Source organism: Sebastes fasciatus, chromosome 19 (assembly GCF_043250625.1).
Source record: "Sebastes fasciatus isolate fSebFas1 chromosome 19, fSebFas1.pri, whole genome shotgun sequence".
In the NCBI taxonomy this organism is placed as follows: domain Eukaryota; kingdom Metazoa; phylum Chordata; class Actinopteri; order Perciformes; family Sebastidae; genus Sebastes; species Sebastes fasciatus.
In genome coordinates, this window is record NC_133813.1 from 4,718,935 (window position 1) to 4,736,766 (window position 17,832).

General features: G+C 42.3%; 1 protein-coding gene across 5 annotated transcripts in view; it reads right to left on the bottom strand.

Annotated features, from left to right (window-relative positions):
* Positions 1 to 1,138: 1,138 nt before the first annotated feature.
* Positions 1,139 to 17,832, bottom strand: part of erbin (erbb2 interacting protein) — a 57,981-nt gene continuing 41,287 nt past the window's right edge. Inside the window, exons 12-27 of one of the 5 annotated variants that reach the window (XM_074618481.1) lie at positions 16,365 to 16,494; positions 16,113 to 16,228; positions 15,705 to 15,774; positions 14,086 to 14,185; positions 10,903 to 11,024; positions 10,533 to 10,706; positions 10,239 to 10,421; positions 10,052 to 10,154; positions 9,770 to 9,944; positions 8,078 to 9,599; positions 7,692 to 7,835; positions 6,216 to 6,269; positions 5,937 to 6,104; positions 4,568 to 4,660; positions 4,224 to 4,298; positions 1,139 to 4,139 (exon numbers count right to left, since the gene is read on the bottom strand). In XM_074618481.1, the coding sequence (XP_074474582.1) occupies positions 4,032 to 4,139; positions 4,224 to 4,298; positions 4,568 to 4,660; positions 5,937 to 6,104; positions 6,216 to 6,269; positions 7,692 to 7,835; positions 8,078 to 9,599; positions 9,770 to 9,944; positions 10,052 to 10,154; positions 10,239 to 10,421; positions 10,533 to 10,706; positions 10,903 to 11,024; positions 14,086 to 14,185; positions 15,705 to 15,774; positions 16,113 to 16,228; positions 16,365 to 16,494 (3,337 nt within the window). In that variant the 3' untranslated portion in view covers positions 1,139 to 4,031. Of the gene's footprint in view, positions 4,140 to 4,223; positions 4,299 to 4,567; positions 4,661 to 5,936; positions 6,105 to 6,215; positions 6,270 to 7,691; positions 7,836 to 8,077; positions 9,600 to 9,769; positions 9,945 to 10,036; positions 10,155 to 10,238; positions 10,422 to 10,532; positions 10,707 to 10,902; positions 11,025 to 14,085; positions 14,186 to 15,704; positions 15,775 to 16,112; positions 16,229 to 16,364; positions 16,495 to 17,832 lie in introns of all 5 variants that reach the window. The other 4 variants (XM_074618482.1, XM_074618480.1, XM_074618484.1 and 1 more) reach the window with 4 other exon arrangements.

Genomic DNA, 17,832 nt, shown 5'->3' on the forward strand with positions numbered 1-17,832 from the left:
CATTAAACTAAGATTAATGCATCGCCGCATATCCAAGAGATCAGGGATGTAAGAAGACGAACACATAGGATAGGTTGTAGAGAAGAGAGACGGAGCGTACTGAGGCCTTCAGCTGCTACAAAAGATCAAAAAGTCAAAATGCACACACCTCCTTTATAGCAACACAAATCTATAAAGGAAGGGTTAATTTACATTTACCTATATATGGTTTTTGATGCATTTAAAAGGTTTATTCTGCCACCATGTTCATAAGGGAATCAGTTTTGTGTAATATAAGTATTTCGTTTTACTTTAGGTTTGAAAGATGAACAAAAATGATGCTTCCTCCACACATACTATATTAATACAACTAAAAATACAACATTGCTATTCTTGGCAAAAAAAACAACAACCCCAAAAAGTAGTGAAGTCTGGCCTGAAGGTGGCACCAGAGCTCAATCAAAGGTTTCTCCTCTGTAGGTGGTCATTTATCTCAACATTCATCAGTCTAGTCTGGTCTCAATTTGCCAACATTTCAAATATAATATTAAAAATTGTGCGACACTTTAATGAAAACTATTGTGGGAGAAAAAGAGGATATTTCAGAGGACAACAGGATGCTCAACGCTTCTTCCTGCAGTGTGTAAAAAGACCTTCAACAGAGTCAAGATGAACAATACAACACACAGGTTACAGAAACAAGCAGGAGGAGTTTGTACCAAATACCTCAGGATTTTAAGCTCTTGCACTATCTGTAACCGCTTATCCTGTTCAGAGTTGCGGGCGGTGCTGGAGCCGATCCCAGCTGACAACTGGACTGGTTTGAACCTGCAACCCTTTTGCTGTGAGGCAACAGTGCTAAAATCTGCACAACCTTCTCTAATTCCACACATCAGTTCATATAATCCATCAGCTTTAGTGTCATGTTTACATACAGCAGCATGATTCATCAGCAAGTAGGAATTAAACTCATAATGTTGGGATTATTGGTGCAATACCCCTAATTTAACCACTGTGCACATCTGTTATACTGTAACCACTGCAGCCTGAATACACACAGTCACTGTGTACCGTTCATGTGTACTGTATGTACATTTACTGTGCAGGTTTAAACAGATAAACCCAGAGGATGAAATGAAGACGAATAAAGAATCGTTGCTAAAGAGCATTAGTTTATTTTCCACAGGTTACTTCAGAAACAGGTAATTATGTACAAAATCTGGAATGTTGGATAAATGCATATCAATCAATCGATCAATCAATCATCACCTCACTGTGGCTGTTTCCAGAGAAACCTTAGAAATACTAGCTATACATTAAAACGAGTGCCTCTGCATTGCAATTTATTGCTGGTTTTACAATCGCAAGTCACTAATGCCGTCATTAATTCTTTTCTTGATGTGTGTTTTTTTTTTAAGAGTATTTACAATTTGATTAGTAAGGTCTAAAAAGACTGCTAAATAAATAAGAACAATACGGGAGCATTAAAAACCGACCGACATGAATGAAGAAAACGTGTTTTTATCTCCCTAGATTGTCTACGATGTCAGACTGTAACGTTTGAATATAAAGTGACCATTACCGCAGAAATGTTCCCCCCCCCCTCTACTCTTAGAAAGTCAACAGAAACAAAATTAATACAAATTATATAAAAACAATTCATCTGTGTAAAAACACTACGTTCTGTGAGGAAATTTGGGAAATGCACATTATTATGAATAAAATGGACCAATTTTAGATTCAGCTACATTTAAACACTATTATTATTATTATTATTATCAAAAGGGATATTTAATTTTGTTAATTACCACAGTGTTTTTTTGGTTCGACAGTGCCACAAGCGTAAAATATGGGTCAATCTTAACTACATATGGGAACAGCAGATGACACAATCTACTGTAAACAAGTTGAAACACTGCAGGATAAAATTTCTATTATATATTGTACACAAAAATTCAGTGGTCACAAATGTATTGTTGAAATTTATGGGGCCTTTACTTAGTGAATTTTATCATTTCCATCTCTTTTGGAAACACGTCTCACTGAAGAGCTATTTACCAGTGAATGAATATTAGCAGAGAGGTGCACAGAGACTTTGAAGTTGCCTTTTTAAAAAACACATTTTAACCTTCTGACAGAGTTCTTCTTAACAAACATCAGGAATGTTCTGAGATGCAGCTGATTTTCAAACAGTGTAAGTTGATTATTTTTGCACGAATGAACATCAGGAGTTATGGTAATCTAAAAGCAACAAACGGTTAAAAAGCTCTCAAAGTGACACAAACATTCACTTTTACTTTTACACAATGCAGAGAAATCTTTTTTTCTTTACGCACTGCCGTTTATATACTTCCTGTGCTATTTCATTACAAAAAAATGATTCTTCTCACAATATAAAAAATCATGTAAAATCATCGGTGGTTACTAAAAGATTGTGTGTTTTGTTTTTTTAAAAATGCTATCTGATGTTGTTTTCTGAATGAAAATAAAGGCTTTAAATATTGCTTTTTTTTAAGCCATTATATGCTGCAAATGTACTCAGAAGGTTGTGGATATTGCTTCTGGGGTCAAAGGTCCTCCCCCTTATTCAAACAGTTCAAGGTCTATGGCACTTGACAACTTGTTTTCTCCCAAACTCTACTCTCTGTACAGCAAAGAAAAATTGACAAACTGCTCCAAAGTGATGAGTTAAAAAGCACGATAAAACATTATTATAGACACAAAAGGCAAACTGTGGTCTTCTCCCATGTAAGAAAATTAAAAACGGACAGATGTTGAAACCAAAACAAACAACTCCGTCTCGTCCGACGTCTGCCTGAAAGATGAAGCCCTTAAAAAATAAAAACACACACATGAGTGAAACGTTGACCAGTTCTTATTCAAATAGCTTTCTCAAGTTGTCTCCTGCTTTTTGCCTTCTGTCCACAATTTCCAAAACTTGCTTTGGTTAACTAGCATAACCGCCGTTTCTTTCCCTGCTTAAAGAAATATTCCTGACATTTTGGGAAATCCGCTTATTGGCGGAAAAGCTACCACTCTCATGGCTAGTGCTCCAATCTTCTCATCTCACACTCCGCCTGAAAGCGAATAAGCGTATTTCCCAAATTGTCAAACTTTAAACAAAATCTTCTGCTTGGCAAAACAGATTAAGGCCGAGCAAACACACGCTACACCTCTCCTCTCCCATTTCCCCCCAATATTTGAATTTCCTTTTCCATTTTTCCAGTCTTTATGAAATGATCACACGTGCAGACTGCATTTCTCCGACAATCTGAGCAGCTGTGATTCATTCATATTGCGAAGGATTGTTTTTTTCCGCACAGCTCCGGTAGTGGTGATGGTTAGGTGATATGCAGAGCAGTCGCTGTGAGGATATTTAGGTGGGAACGGAGGACGTCTTGGAGGGGCGTTCACAGGTTTTATGGAAGCAGGGGTGGATGATTTCCTCTTCTCCAACTCTTCCATCTTGTAAGAGAAACTCTCTCTCAAAAACACCTCCTTGATCTACATTCGTCTCCACATGAAAAGCACGTAACATTGTCCTCCGTATAAGATCGCACGGCAGACCAGAAAATGGTTTCAACATCTTGAATAAAAAGTAAAAAGAAAAAAGGCAAATTGGATGACAGAAGAGAGGGCGCCACGTCCCCCTCCGAGTGGTCAATTCATGTCAATCCGCAGAAATAAAACCTAATTTTAAGTTTTGGACAAAAAAAAAAGATGATCTGTACAGAGACCACAGTAATTATTTGCATCAGAGCAGGTCATATCTTCAGCTTCTTTTGTATAAAAATATATATACCACAGTGATGGCCTTTTGAGGACTCGTACTTGCAGAGGTTTTGCCGCCGTCTCACTTTGATCCACTACATTCAGTGGTTTTCCCCGTTTTTAAATCAAGGCTATGAAGATCTCTACTATAAATAGTCCCAACAGGTATCAACAGGTCAGTCTCCTCCGTGTATAAAAATATGAGAGTCAACGTAAAATTTCTCTTGTTCCGTCTCTCTTGTCGTGCGCCCCTCCGCTTCAGAGGTCAGTTTGAGTTGAGTCTACGCTTGCGCTTCTCTTACGATAATCATATCCACAGTGCTTGGAAACGTCTTCAGGAGGGCCACTGCATTCCCGTGATCGATATTCACAAAGCTGTATCCGTTCGCCTGTGAGAGGAGACAGATGTTTTAAAATAAAACCAATAACTTTGACAAGAGCTTTGTGGTATTTTTGACAGAGGGGCAGAATACCTGGATGATTTTATCTCCAGGCTGAAGAATCATGGACGCCGGTCCCTCAGGTTGAACCCTCGTCACATATATACCCTGAAATCATGTCATATATTGTAGAAATGTTATATTAAATCATACATATTAAGATCCGCTAAGTTGTAATGAATGTTTTCAGTGGGTGTACAACAACAATTTCTTTCTTTTGCTTTGCTCCTGTGCTGGTTCTCCTGTCTGCTTCTCCAAACTGGGGGCGTGCCGACCGCCATCTACTGTAGGTAACACACTGACTATGGAGAAGTACCTCATACAACCCCACCCGGACTATCCCTTTAAGTAGGGTACTATAAAAAATAAGAACCTACATTGTCGTCTGGTCGAAAGGGATTTCCCCGGCCGCCCACTCCTCCCGATATACTGAAACCCAGCTCGGGATTCTTCTCCACTTTCACACGGATCTGAAACACACCCACACACTTTCATTAGCCATTTAGTCACAGTCGTTCACTGTTAATTACACAATTTTACAACATCAGTCTTGAGGAACCACAGCAGGAGGTTAGGGACCAGGTCATTTTTTTTTAAATGGCTTGCAAACTATAAACGAAAGTCATCAAAATCAGATTCAAAGACACTTCCGGTGTTATTTTAACCAAAACCACAATCTTTTCCTAAACCTAACTATGTCGGGTTTTTTTTGTCACGTAACTTCCGTACTTCAGTTGCGCTGATTACGGTGTTACTAAGTAGTTTTGTCGCTTAAATGGAAGTTTATTTTGAAAAGACTAGGACGAAAATGAACACCTGCGTCACGTTTTCTTGGACATTTGCAGGAAAATGCATGAAAAAACTTTTCGTAGGTCTCTTAAAGGGACTATTTGTAACTTTCAGAATTGCTGCTTAACAGCTACACCTGTGGCCGTGAAGTCAGCGAAAGTCAACGTCGGGCTCGCGCTTGCTTGCTCTAAATATACCTGAACGAGCATCGCTCAAAACAGTGAGGCAACACACGTCAGCTAAAATCACAATATCACTCTATATTTCAGCTGCTTGGCAGTAATGTTAGCTGACCAGACGAAGGTCTCTCCATGAACATGATTTAGATCTGATCCTAGTGTTGGCTTTTCCTGCCTCAGCGCAGGCTGAGGCAGCGGGGCTCTGCAGCGTGTCTCCCTGCTCTCTCCGCCTGCCGGAGAGAGCAGGGAGACACCGGCACCCGGTCGGTAACGAGGCTACAACGTGTCTCTCTGCAGAGCTCCGTCACTTCACAAGACACGGGAAACCTCTGTTGGTCTGGAGGAGCTGCAGCATTTATTTCTGCACAAACGTCCACTGTACATTCACTAGATATTCTCAGAGCTAAACTAACTCTTCTGCAGTGTGGAGTGAGCGCGCGTTCACGTCTAGAGGTGGAGCGAGCTGAGCTAGAACGCGCGCTGTCTGAGTGAAGGCGAGCAGGCAGAGGAGAGACAGCGGCCACACGCGAACGCGCATATGCGAGCGCGCATGTGTCCCGACCCGCTACATTTATACGCTTAAAAAGCTACAAACAGTCCCTTTAACGGACAGATATGTGAGAGCATTGATCTGCTCATCCAACGCTCGGCAAGAAAGTGAATAAGCATTTTTTCCCCAAAATGTTGAACTATTCTTTAAAGAAACAATAAAGAATATCCTCAAAACTGGCACTTGGGTATTTCTTCAAGTGGTTTTTACACAAACGCCATCCTTCACCTCTTGCTGCAGTGAGTCGTTGGGGATGCGTGGGGGCCCCTGGGGTGGATGGGAGACTTTGAGCATCAGGTAATCAATGAGCTGCTCTCTGGAAGGGTGGCGGGCCATGGGCACCTGGCTCACCTGAGGACGAACAGAAGGGCCCATCTGACCGTTCATCAAAGGCACCTAGCAAACAAAAACACACAGAGATTTTTTTTTTTTGTGGTTATTGTTGTTTTTAAAATTTAAAATTTGACATTTGCTCTGCAGCTAAAAGTCTGTACGTATTAAACCTACTTTTCTGTGGGGGTCCATGGTGTAGCTCTGCTGCCCTTGTGGAAACACATCGTCCTGAAAGGGAGGAAAGTGATGGTCATTAACGTTGTGCCCTAACCTCCTCACTCCACTGAAACTCATTTACAACACGGGATTATAGACAAGACAGACAATTAGATAGTGACAGGAACATTTCTCATGTCTGGTAATGACATTAGGCAGTGATGTGTTGCTTTAGAGGGGAGGTGAAAGGGACACATCTGATTAAAATGATAGATTAAACTGTGCTTAGTTTCTATAAAGTAGCATATAATTCTGAATATTAGCTTGCTGGAGATGAGGTGAATCTTGGAAAGGGGTTAAACAACACTCAAAGGCATCTTTAGCCTTCTTTTCCTCCTCTACAGATTCTAATACCCACTTTCTAATCACACACCTCTAACCACTTACCTTTTGCAAACACATATTTCATCCCCCACACACAAAGTGAGAGGATATGAAGTGATTCTGAAGTGATTGAAAGTTGAAGTGAAGATGATGCATGAATGAGCAAAATAAGGTTTTGAAAGATGCAGTTAAAAAAAGAGAGGAAAATCAAGATGCATTACAATCACGGGATGGGAGTGTGGCAGGGTGGAGGGATGACGCACACCGGGAGGATGATTATGATGTTAAAGCACCTGGCAGGTTTAAAAGGGGCTGTTTTGTACCATACATGATATTACATATCTGATTATTAAAGGGACAGTTCACACGAAATTACTTTTAGGGTGAACCGTCCCTTTAACTTGGCCTCAAATTAAGGCTTTCTTTATGAGAAAGAGATTGGCCTGGAAAAGCTCAATTTCCTCAAACAAGCCTGTTACATCACAGCTCAGGGCGACACGTTTTGCTGCCAGCTGGATTCAGAGAAAAATACAGACGTGCTGTAAATGTGTCACTAAAAAACACAAGCTTCCTTTTGCACAACAACAAGACAGAAACATCTTTCTTCTTCATTACTTGAATGAGATGTGGTCGACTACATGATTTATGCCACACATATGTTTAATGAGGAAGTAGATTATTAAATAAATTAGCTCTGTGGCAGCCTCCATCAATTCAGTCAGATACATCACTCTTTCTCTGATCATACAGGCAGTAAAGCCACTACTACATGATGGTACAAAAAATAAGTAGGCCCCTTTTAAACAACTGCATTACAGCGAAGAGGAGCTACACAACAAACTAGAATCCATCCATTTTTCACTCAGAGAAGACAGTCACATGTACTAGAAAGGGTCTGTGGTCGTGAGAAACCAGACATTATACTTTCACTTGCCTATAAAAAGGACAAGTGAAAGGTTCTGAGGTTCAGTGATCGCTTCTCAACATGGAGGAGAGAAGGAAACAGACATTTCTTATCTTCTACAGGATGTGAAAGTAGCAGGAACTGGAAGCCCCGGCTCAGTATGAGCTGCAGGAGGCTGACTTCAAGTTCACACACACTGTACTCACACAGAAGCCCAGAGCTCCGTAGGGCTGTCCGTCCCTGGCACTAAAGACCAGAGACCCCTGGCTGGCATGCATATCCCTACAGCTGCCGTAGTGAGACCAGCTCAGCGGAGCGTTATGGGAATTATAGGAGCGAGACAGCGCATTCTGAACAGAGACACCAACCCACATGTCAGGCGTGGCCATGCAATCCACCAAATGAGTGACGACATAAAAAGACACAACAGAAAGGTTTACGGCATATACAGACAAAACATGCAGAAATATTGTGCATACAGCTGGGTTAGTAGGCTGCGGTAAATAAGTGTGATCGGTTAACCTTTACAAAATCAAACACCAACTCCACCCTGAAACTGTATTTACTAACATATTAAAGAAGTACTTTTTACCTTTTCCATTTTCTTGGCCTCGATGTGCCGCATCACCTGGTCTCTCCAGTCAGTCGGCACCCTTCCTGGCCCAACTCCTCCCGACACCTGTCCAGGTCCGTCCAGCAGCGAGTGCTCAGACTTCACCCTGGCGTTGGGCCTCTTGCTGGGGCTGCTTTGCTGGTAGTTGAAATCGCTGACAGACATGGTCCTCTCCGGAAGCTCGTGGGGCTGCGGCCTGGCGCAGAGCGTCCTGGAAGACCCGGGTACGTCGATGCTGTAAGTGCGAGCCGAGAGGGGCCTCTGCATGGCCTGGCTCATCGCCAGCGGCCCCCTGGCGAGGGTGTGAATGTCCCTGTACGTCATGTACTCCCCTTCGGGCACCTGTATGCGCCTCGGGTCGCCTATGGAGACCGTGGAGGCGGAGCTACTTTGCCTCTGCAGAGTGCTGCTTCTCACCTGGCCTCCAGTAGAGTGAAGTCTCTCCTTTGTCCACATGTCCCCAGAGGCTTTGGGAGCCATGGGAGGCCCTCTTTGCTGGGCTTGCAGAGGGTACGGAGGTGCTTGATTACGGTTGGAGTAGTTGGTGTTGGCTAGTGAGTGTGGAGGAGGAGGGAGGTAGCCTTGGTGCTCTGGGGGCATGGGCGTCCTCTGGGCCCAGAGGCCCTCTTTAGGCATGGTACTGCTTGTGTACTGTATATTGTACTGAGGAGGAGGGATGCCCATGGCCATGCTGGAGGAGACCGGGTATCTGCTGGTGCTGGCAGGGGGCTTAGAAGAGGAGAGCAGGTCTGAGGAAGATGCAGAGGAGCCGGGGTAGATCTGGAGAGTCTGGTCGTTGAGTAACTGACTGGCTGACTTGCTCCGGACGATGCTCTGGCCCTGAGCTCCTGGCCCGGCGCCCGCCATCCTCATTCCTGCTGTGTCATAAGACTCATCACCCCCTTCGAAGGCGTACAGCTTCATGCCTCCTGTTTCTATGTTGCTGACACTGTGAGACTTCATCACCTGCGGGGGATGGCACCTTTTCTCCGGAGACAGTTCCTCTGTGCTGCGAGACAGAGACATGTCACTGCTGGCTGTCACGCCTGTCGAGGCCACATGCGCGGCAGACGTCTCGACTCTCATCGCTTGGCCTTTGTTCCCCAGACTGTTGATGCAGTCGCTGACCTGCTGGTTTCCATTCAGAAAATGCTCCATGTTGTCATTGCTAAAACCCTGCTGCTTGCTGTCCAAGTCCTCCGGGGTTACCGAACCATTCTTGGTTTTGTCCACCTCGTCCAGCTGGACCATGTTGTCGGTCGGCAACTTGGACACGTTCATGTTGATCTGGTCCCACTTGGTGTAGGTTTCTCCCATGCCGTTGTTAATTCCCTTCTCGATGAAGGCCAGCCTGGCTTCCATGGACAGGTCGTAGTCGCCCATTTTCTCTGGCGGGGTCTGCTGGGTTTTTAAAAGGGCCTGAAGGGACGTTTCAGAGCCATTACCATTATGGAGGAGAGGGGTGGTGTCTTTAGGCTGGTTCATATTCTCATCCTCTTGCCTAAAACAAAGAAGGAGGTACATCAGGTTTTGGAACAACGACACGAGGAAGACTCTCCTTTGTACTCTGTGTTGAAAGGTTGAAGATGTAACGGATGATAAAACCGTGATACGATCCGAACCGTGAGTTTTGTGATCCGTTGCACCCCTTAGTTGAAGAATAATACAAACCGGCTTTTTGGTAGGAAGGACATCTTCGCCTCCCTCTCTGGGGTGCACAGAGAGTTGTCCTGACTGCTGTCTGTGGTCAGAGACACCGAGTCAGACATGCGTGACGGCGACGAACAGTTGCTGTTGTTCTGGTTGCTGTTGGCCACTGTGTCATCCAGCAAAGAGTCTGCGTCATCTGTCAATCAGAAACATCACTGTTAGCATGTCGTATCTATACACGGTCGCTTAAAATACTATATTTTTAATCACTCAAACTAATTTCTTTACCTTTTTTGTCCTTACTTAAAGTCACTATTTTAGGCTGGTTGATGGAGATCTCAATAAGAGGGGGTCTCATCTCTGCAATTTTCATCTCCTCTTCTTCATCAGACAGCTCGTCAGAATCCTGGAGACAAAAACAATTATGCTCTTAAAGCAGTTGAAACTTCGTAATGCGCTTGCTGTTTGTTAAATTGTGAGGACTAAACACCTCCAGTGTGTCCTCGTGGTTCATCATAGAGCCCTCTGACGATTTGAGAGGGACCCTCTGAGAGCTGTAAGACTCTGAAGTGTCCTTCGCTTCTGTTGCAGAGGGGTTGTGGGTATATGTGACGGTAGACAATTGCGCATCCATGTCAGATACTGTGCCATTAGGACAGGGAGCCTCTATCACCTGCACAAAAACAGTACGGATGGTCAGTTATGTATTGCACATACAATATGTAGTTTGTTAAAGAGGATCTAAAAGGCAAAGCAAGATTTCTTTCCAAGTAAAATATCAGACCTTAACTCCCACGTCCTGCACTCCAATGTGGTTCCTCTCAACTGGTTTTGCGTCCTTCCCCGACTCGTCACTCGACTCGTCCTCCCTCAGCCTGTGAGCGACACATTGGGCTGTCTTTACCATGTTCTTCAGCTCGTCTGGGTATGGTGTAGGGTAGCGCTTCAGGTTTCCCTCCTGGTAGAGGACAAATACCCACAAACTTACTGTTAAAATCATCTTGATGCAGTTTTGACAGGAGTGGGACTAGGAGAGGTGAAATGGGAATTAACACATTGACCAAACACGAGCACGCACATGATCCTGATGTCACCACCTCCACCTCATTTTGAACCAGGAGAAACCCTGTTATGTGAACAAGTTTGACACTAACCTTTGGGGGTGTTTCTCTCTCGTCCTTGTCCTCGTCACACTCGAAGGCCACCTGAGCTCGGTGCTTGCGCTGTTCCTCCCAGAGAGCTGGATTGAAGCTCTCAGAGTCGGAGTTGGGAATGTCTGAAATAAAAGCAGGATCATGTTTAGTTTTTAATTTAAGGCTTCAGAAGTTCATTCATACAAGTCTGACTTTGACCACAAGATGGCGCAAAGACTACATGAGGAACGCCAACAAAGTGAATGAGCTGTGGAGGAACTTGAAATTCAGGAGTTAACCCCTTAAACTCAAACTGAACTATTCAATAAAGAGTTCCGGTTACACTTTAACATAACCGTGATTTATAAATGGTAAATTTATAATGAATTAAACTTAGTTAATATTTATTTTACTGTTAAACAATGAAATTATAATCAATAATGTTTCCTAATTATTAGTATAATGAGTACAATGATTGCTCAACATTATTTGGCAAACATGCCAACACGTCAATGACACATAACTGCTAAGCATCGATCTCTCCTTTGCGGTTACTCCTGTATGACTCCTACAAGTTGAAGCAAGACCGTGATTACAATGAAAATGATGTCATAGCAGCAGGGATTGTGGTTGTGATGATGTTGCTGTCCTGAAACTCTGCAGTAGCATCTTGCATTGGTGATCTGCTCTTTGTTTGCCAGTCTGACATTTTTTTGCAAAACCAATAATCAACTAAGCAACACATTTAAAAAAAGATCAGTGTGAAACTATATCCCATACTGTCTTTTTAAATAAGTTGATATCATAATATTTAAAGCTGTCACTTAAAGGGTAATGTTGGTATTTTTCAACCTGGTCCTTATTTTCCCATGTTTTTGTGTCTAAGTGACTAATGGGGACAACACTTTTTGAAACTGGTCCAGTATTGAGGGAGAACGCTGCAGCCGCTAAACAAGCTGTAATGTAATCATTTGAGGCAACTTAGTACCGTCAGTTTACGTCCACTAAAAGTGCTTATTTTTGCCACTGACAGGCTCAGATTGTTATTATAAGTGTCTGACAACATTATGGAAATGACCTTACAGAGAAATACATTTTTACCTTTCGCTTCCTGTTTGTTATTGAGTCATGTGACTTGTTGCCGGAAGAGTCAACGGTGGAAACATGAGTGAGAGTGGAAAGAGAGGAGTGCCATGGGACACCGGTGTTGTCAGAGTTCGTTGTGTTTGATTCCAGAAAGCGTAGCTTTAGTGTTATCTAAAAGATTTTCAAAGTTATGGCTGAATATTTAGCTTATTTCAACAATGTGGATGCGACGTGACGTCAGAAAACGGTTTTATTTCTCTGTAGGGTCCTTTCCATAATGTTGTCAGACACTTATAATAACAATCTGAGCCTGTCAGTGGCAAAACAACTTAAACTGACGCTGCAGCGTTCTCCCTCGATACTGGACCAGTTTAAAAAATTGTTGTCCCCATCAGTCACTTAGACACAAAAACATGGGAAAATAGAGTCAAGGTTGAAAAATACAAAAGTTACCCTTTAAGCTTTAAAGGTGTGAATCAGTCTGGGTGGTTTCCTGTGTTAAAATCTCTTTATCTCACAGATACTCTATGTGTGTAGACCACATGCTTGCTAACTTGTAACTACATTTTGTTAAGAAGTTGACAGATAATTTAAAAAACAAAGTAAATATTGTGCAGGGAATAGCTGATGTTGGCTCAGAATGACCTGAAATAGTTGAGAACAGACCGTGTCACGATCTCTTGGCTGTCAACAATTTAACACACCACGCCAGAGTGTGAATGCACAGTGGATAATATGAGTCACCTGGTGTGTGGCTGCCATATCAACAAGTTGTACAAGAGAATTATGTCTGTCAGGTCATGACTTATTCCGGCTTCGCAGGAAACCACGAGGAAACAGATAGAGCTCTTTTGGAAAAAATCCCAGTAGACAACTGTGGAAAATGGCATGAAGCAGATGACTGGGAGCTAGATCCTACATACAGTAACTTCTATGTGGGCATTTTCTGGTGGTGCACTAACTAAAATCAAGCAGCTGACTCTCTGCTATTTAGTTCAAGGGCGTAGATCTTGAACCTCTAATTACTCTAAAGCTAAGATGCAACAGGGTCTGCTGTCTGGTGTAACAGGAGACCAAACCAAACCGAACAGATGCTTGACAAGAACACGACGACGACTAGTGTTTCTTCTGCAGCTTTGGTCTCAGGTAACGAGGTCCCTCATAAAATATGAATACAGGATACCCCTGCAGGCCACCCTTAAGACTGCTACGCTAAAGATGGGAAGCGGTAGTCATAGCGGTGCTTGAGATTTTGGCATCGAAATATATTTCCTTTACGTGACGCTTTGATTTGTATGATTTACTGTGAGGGACATGCTCACAAAACCACTTATTTTCCTCTCTTTTTTTAGCTTTATAGAAATAGAAATGGTGTGCAAGTGCCTACAATGGTATTTTTGCTTATTGTGATGTCATTTTTTTGGAGTATCTTCAAATGCAACCTAAGCTAAAAGGTTAGGTAAGTCAATAAACTATAATAATTGACAAAAGTATTGAAATTGTGTCATAAATTTTAAAAAAAAATACTAAAATCAGACACGTTTTTTTCATAAAATGTTACAAAATAAACACAAAACATATTGATTCAAAAGATTTCTAAATGTAGGAACATGGACAAATATTTCTTAACACTCCATAAGTTATTTGAAATATGCACATTTTTTAGTTTTTGAGATATTCTCATTTTTATGAGCAGATTGAGTGCAAAGCCGTTTTGATAGTTTTGTTACATTCTGCACATAACGTAACATAATGATGTCATCACGAGCGTACAACGTGATGACTTGAAAGACAGAAGCCTTAGCTTTCTGCTGCAAAACAAATGAATGCATTAGCTATTATGGTTTTTATGTTACATTGATTTAAACCAAGCAAGATAATGCAAACAGTCATCTCACACTGCCATTACGGGGCAATACTCTGACGCCATTTCACCATGTTTTGTACTGCATGTAACGCAACGTAATGACGCCATCACTAGCGTACAACATGATGACGTGAAAGACAGAAGCCTTGGCTTTCTGCTGCAAAAAGAATGAATACTCTAGCTATTATGGTTTCTATTTTAGATTGATTTAAACAGGATCATTTAATCTTTTTGAATGCACAACTACTCACAGTCCTCTGTCCTGGTTTGTTGCGGGAACATGTAGTTGGTCAGCACAACTTTGTGCGTCTCTGGATCCTCCTCTTTCTGGAGAGGGATCAGGGGCTTCGACTGTGGGAGACAAAAAAAGTAGGTTTGAGTGTGTGCTGCAATCTGCAATCAACGGCGCTTTGTGAACACACACACACAGAGTGCTCAAAGAGTGTCCCGGTGTTCTCTGTGCCTCGCTTTGGCATGGCAAGTGAACTGGGCTGCGACATCTACTTAAATCCAGTCAACTGGAGAACACATGGGGAGAAACAACACATCACAAGTTGCACCAATAATTTTCCCACAGTTCAGTTTCTCGCTGTCCCTCGCTTTCATTGAGACTCTACTCAAGCACCTTCTTCCTGTTAACTATTCCTTGATGAAGCTGGCTTAAGCTCCATCAATGTCTCCTTGGTCCCATGACCACTGTTACACCTGCCCAACAGTGTCCTCTGTGTCTCAGTGCTGCTGAGCCTGTTGGACTTCATTCCTGCCCTGCTAACACAACAGGCACTGCACTCCTGATTAAAAGCAAGTAAATCGTTTTTTATATACATGTAGCACCTTTATAGTGTCACAAAGTGTTTTACAAGTCAATAAAGGCAAGGAAAATTACAATTTTGATACACAAAGACGACACAAAAACATCAATAAAAGGCCAATAAACAATACCTTATGTCTACAGGAATGATGTTTTGAGAGCTTGGGGGCAAAAGCTTAATCACCCTTGGACCACAAAGCCCTGGTCTTATGACCTTGGAGTCCTGTCTCTATAATTTCCTGTCAAGAATCTGACCAATAAATCAACCAGGTTGATATATGAGGTGATATTAGTATCGGTCAGTAAATGTCAGCCGTTAAATGTCAATATCGGTAGAATTCACACACGTTAAAAATCTCCTGCAGCATCTTCTCCATCATTATGTTGCCTTTTCACAGATTAAAACTCCTCTGCTAAGCTTGATACGAGTAGTTCAAGAACTCCTTTCCCACACAAAGCTACACTGCTATGACAAAGTGGGACTCGAAGCAACTTCCTGACACATGAGCTGAGCAGACTCAAACGTTTCCACCTCCGATAGGCTTATCTGGTGTTCTGTCGAGGGTCACGTTAGCCGAGGCAGACGTCCAAAACTTCAAGCAACACAACTTGTCTGGTGACCTTGATCTCTCTACGTCTGCTTTACTTCCGGCTAGTCTGCTGCTGCCTTTTCTCACAAACTGTCATTCAGATCTGTGTCATACCATTTTTCAGGGTTTTTGACAGTCTGGAGTACCAAGTACTGTTGTCTTTAAAATAAAGTTTTCTGACATTCATTGGGATCCTTCTACACTTGCAGAGTTTTACGGTATCACTGAGTCTGATCTGCATTACATTTGGTTTAGATCAAATGTCCAGGAAGTGGTTTACTGAATTTTGAATGTGTTTTCCTGTGAGCAACTTGGCCTTGCTGGATTCACTTACAGCTGACTGTTGTGGCTAGTCACGCAACCCTGCTGCCATTACAGCACACATCACATCACACGTCTGACAGCTCTGAGTAGCGCCTTTTGTGACACCCTTATACTACTGATTTATACATGATATATGGGATTTTACCTGATTTTCAGACAGCCACATTGCAGTCATCTGGCTCAGTTTAGTGAAACTGTAGGGAAGATTCCTCAACCTGTAGAAAAAGGTTCTCAGTCATCTTGGTAATTATCAGGTTATAGTATGCAATTCATAGTGAAGCAATTACTGCAAGGCTGCAGGAAGGCCATTCAAAACGCTAATTTAAAAAACCATGGACTGCAAAAACTATTGTTTAGATTAATCTGCTGATTATTTTCTTGATGAATTGATGAATCAAGTTGTCTTTAAAATGCCAGTGATTCAATTTCCAATGATAAGAAACAGAGAAAAGAGCCAGAGAATGATTGGGATTTTTGCATTAAAATGACCCCAATGACCTTTGTCCTTAAACTTGACCCTTATTATGCGTGTACACTGTCAGTCTAGACTCACTTGTTGTTGCTGAGATTGATGACCTTGAGCTTCTGCATGTCTCCCATTTCCTCAGGCAAAGACTCCAGCTTGTTGGAATGAAGGAACAGCACAGTCGCGTTCTTCCAGTTGCCCATCTGTAAAGAAGAGGAAGAAACCCGAGGACGCAGAGCCATGAGCCAATAAGGCTAGCTGTTACAGATGAGCAGACTGGCTTGCCACACCATTTAACACATCTCCACAGACATACATATACACTTTATGCACACTCACCTCGGGGGGAAGCAGGGTGAGGAAGTTGTGATCTGCAGCGAAGGTGCGGATGCTGGTACACTGGCCGATGGTAGAGGGCAAGGCTTCGATCTCATTGAAACTGCAGTCCAGCTCATCCAGAGATAGCAGTCTGATGCAGAGAGGAGGAAGAGGAGGACTTGTCAGGTGGTGTAATTACTATATATACAGTAAATACTATGTGAAACAAGTTTTAATCTTTGAACTTTATTCTTTATTATATGTGATTTAGTAGTGTACTTCCATAAAGTGACAGATTTAAAAAGGATGATCAAAATCGTAGCAGTAGAGGCTGAGATATTCCTGACCTTTCATTCCTAGTTTGGATTAAGTAACGTGATGCGAAGCACCCGAGAAGTCGTTATTGGAAACAAATTAATCTTTAGGTTCCTAACTTTCAGATGATGCACACAACTGCTATGTGACATATGATGCAGACCTGCTATCTCGCCTCTAAATACCCTCTGTACCCCCTTAAAAAAAGGCAAAAACAGACCTATGTGGGTCTCTTAGGGTTACTTCTGCTACAGCAGACTTAAGTCAAAGATTTGAGATGCCAGTGTGGTGAAATAAGGACTAAATATTCATTACTGGGCCGCATGAGGCAGCGAAATGTCTCTTAATTGCTCTGTAAAAGGGCTGGGCAATAATTCAATACTATTGTTTGTGCCCTCGTTCAAATATAGAAAGAAGAAATGGCTAAATGATTCTGAAAACTCTCTGGATAAGATAACTCTTCTCTTATCCACACCAGCTACTGTGACACTATCTTACGGTTACAGTGAAATAGACATTTACAACAACACTGATGCACCATTAAAAGCTTCATGGGAACATAATCTAAAGTAGCAACATTTCAAACTGAATGGCCCGTGTTGACACTGAAGTGGCGCGCAGCTGGGGCTTTCTGCTCAATGAGAAATGCAAAAGCACTCTGGGGATTCAGACGGATGCAAAACGAGTCCGACTCGCGGGAGAGCTACGGTGTTATAGAACCATCAAACTCCCAAAACACAGGATTTCAACCTCTCCCTGCTGAATATAAAACAGGGACAAACTCTGTGCAACAACAGAGGACTGAATACAATCAGCTATGTAGAAATGGGAAGAAAAAAAATCAGCTTGCTTTAAGATAAAATCCTTGCATGGGATTAAGATAAACCATAGGCTTTGTCACATAATCTGTGTCAAATTACACAACGAGAAACATAATATATGGGATAATTGACAGTGTTTGTTGTTTGGAAACAATGAATGAAACAACTGTACAGCTTGTAATTGTCAGACAACGTAGATTTGTCTCTCTAATGGACGGATAAAAAAAAAAATAGGAGCCTAATCTTTGTGTTGGACCACTGTGACTCAGATTAGACGAAGGGTTCAGGATGTTCAGCAGCTGATGACTGCTGGGTTTACCTGTCTGCTGCAGACAATATCATCCTGAGAATAG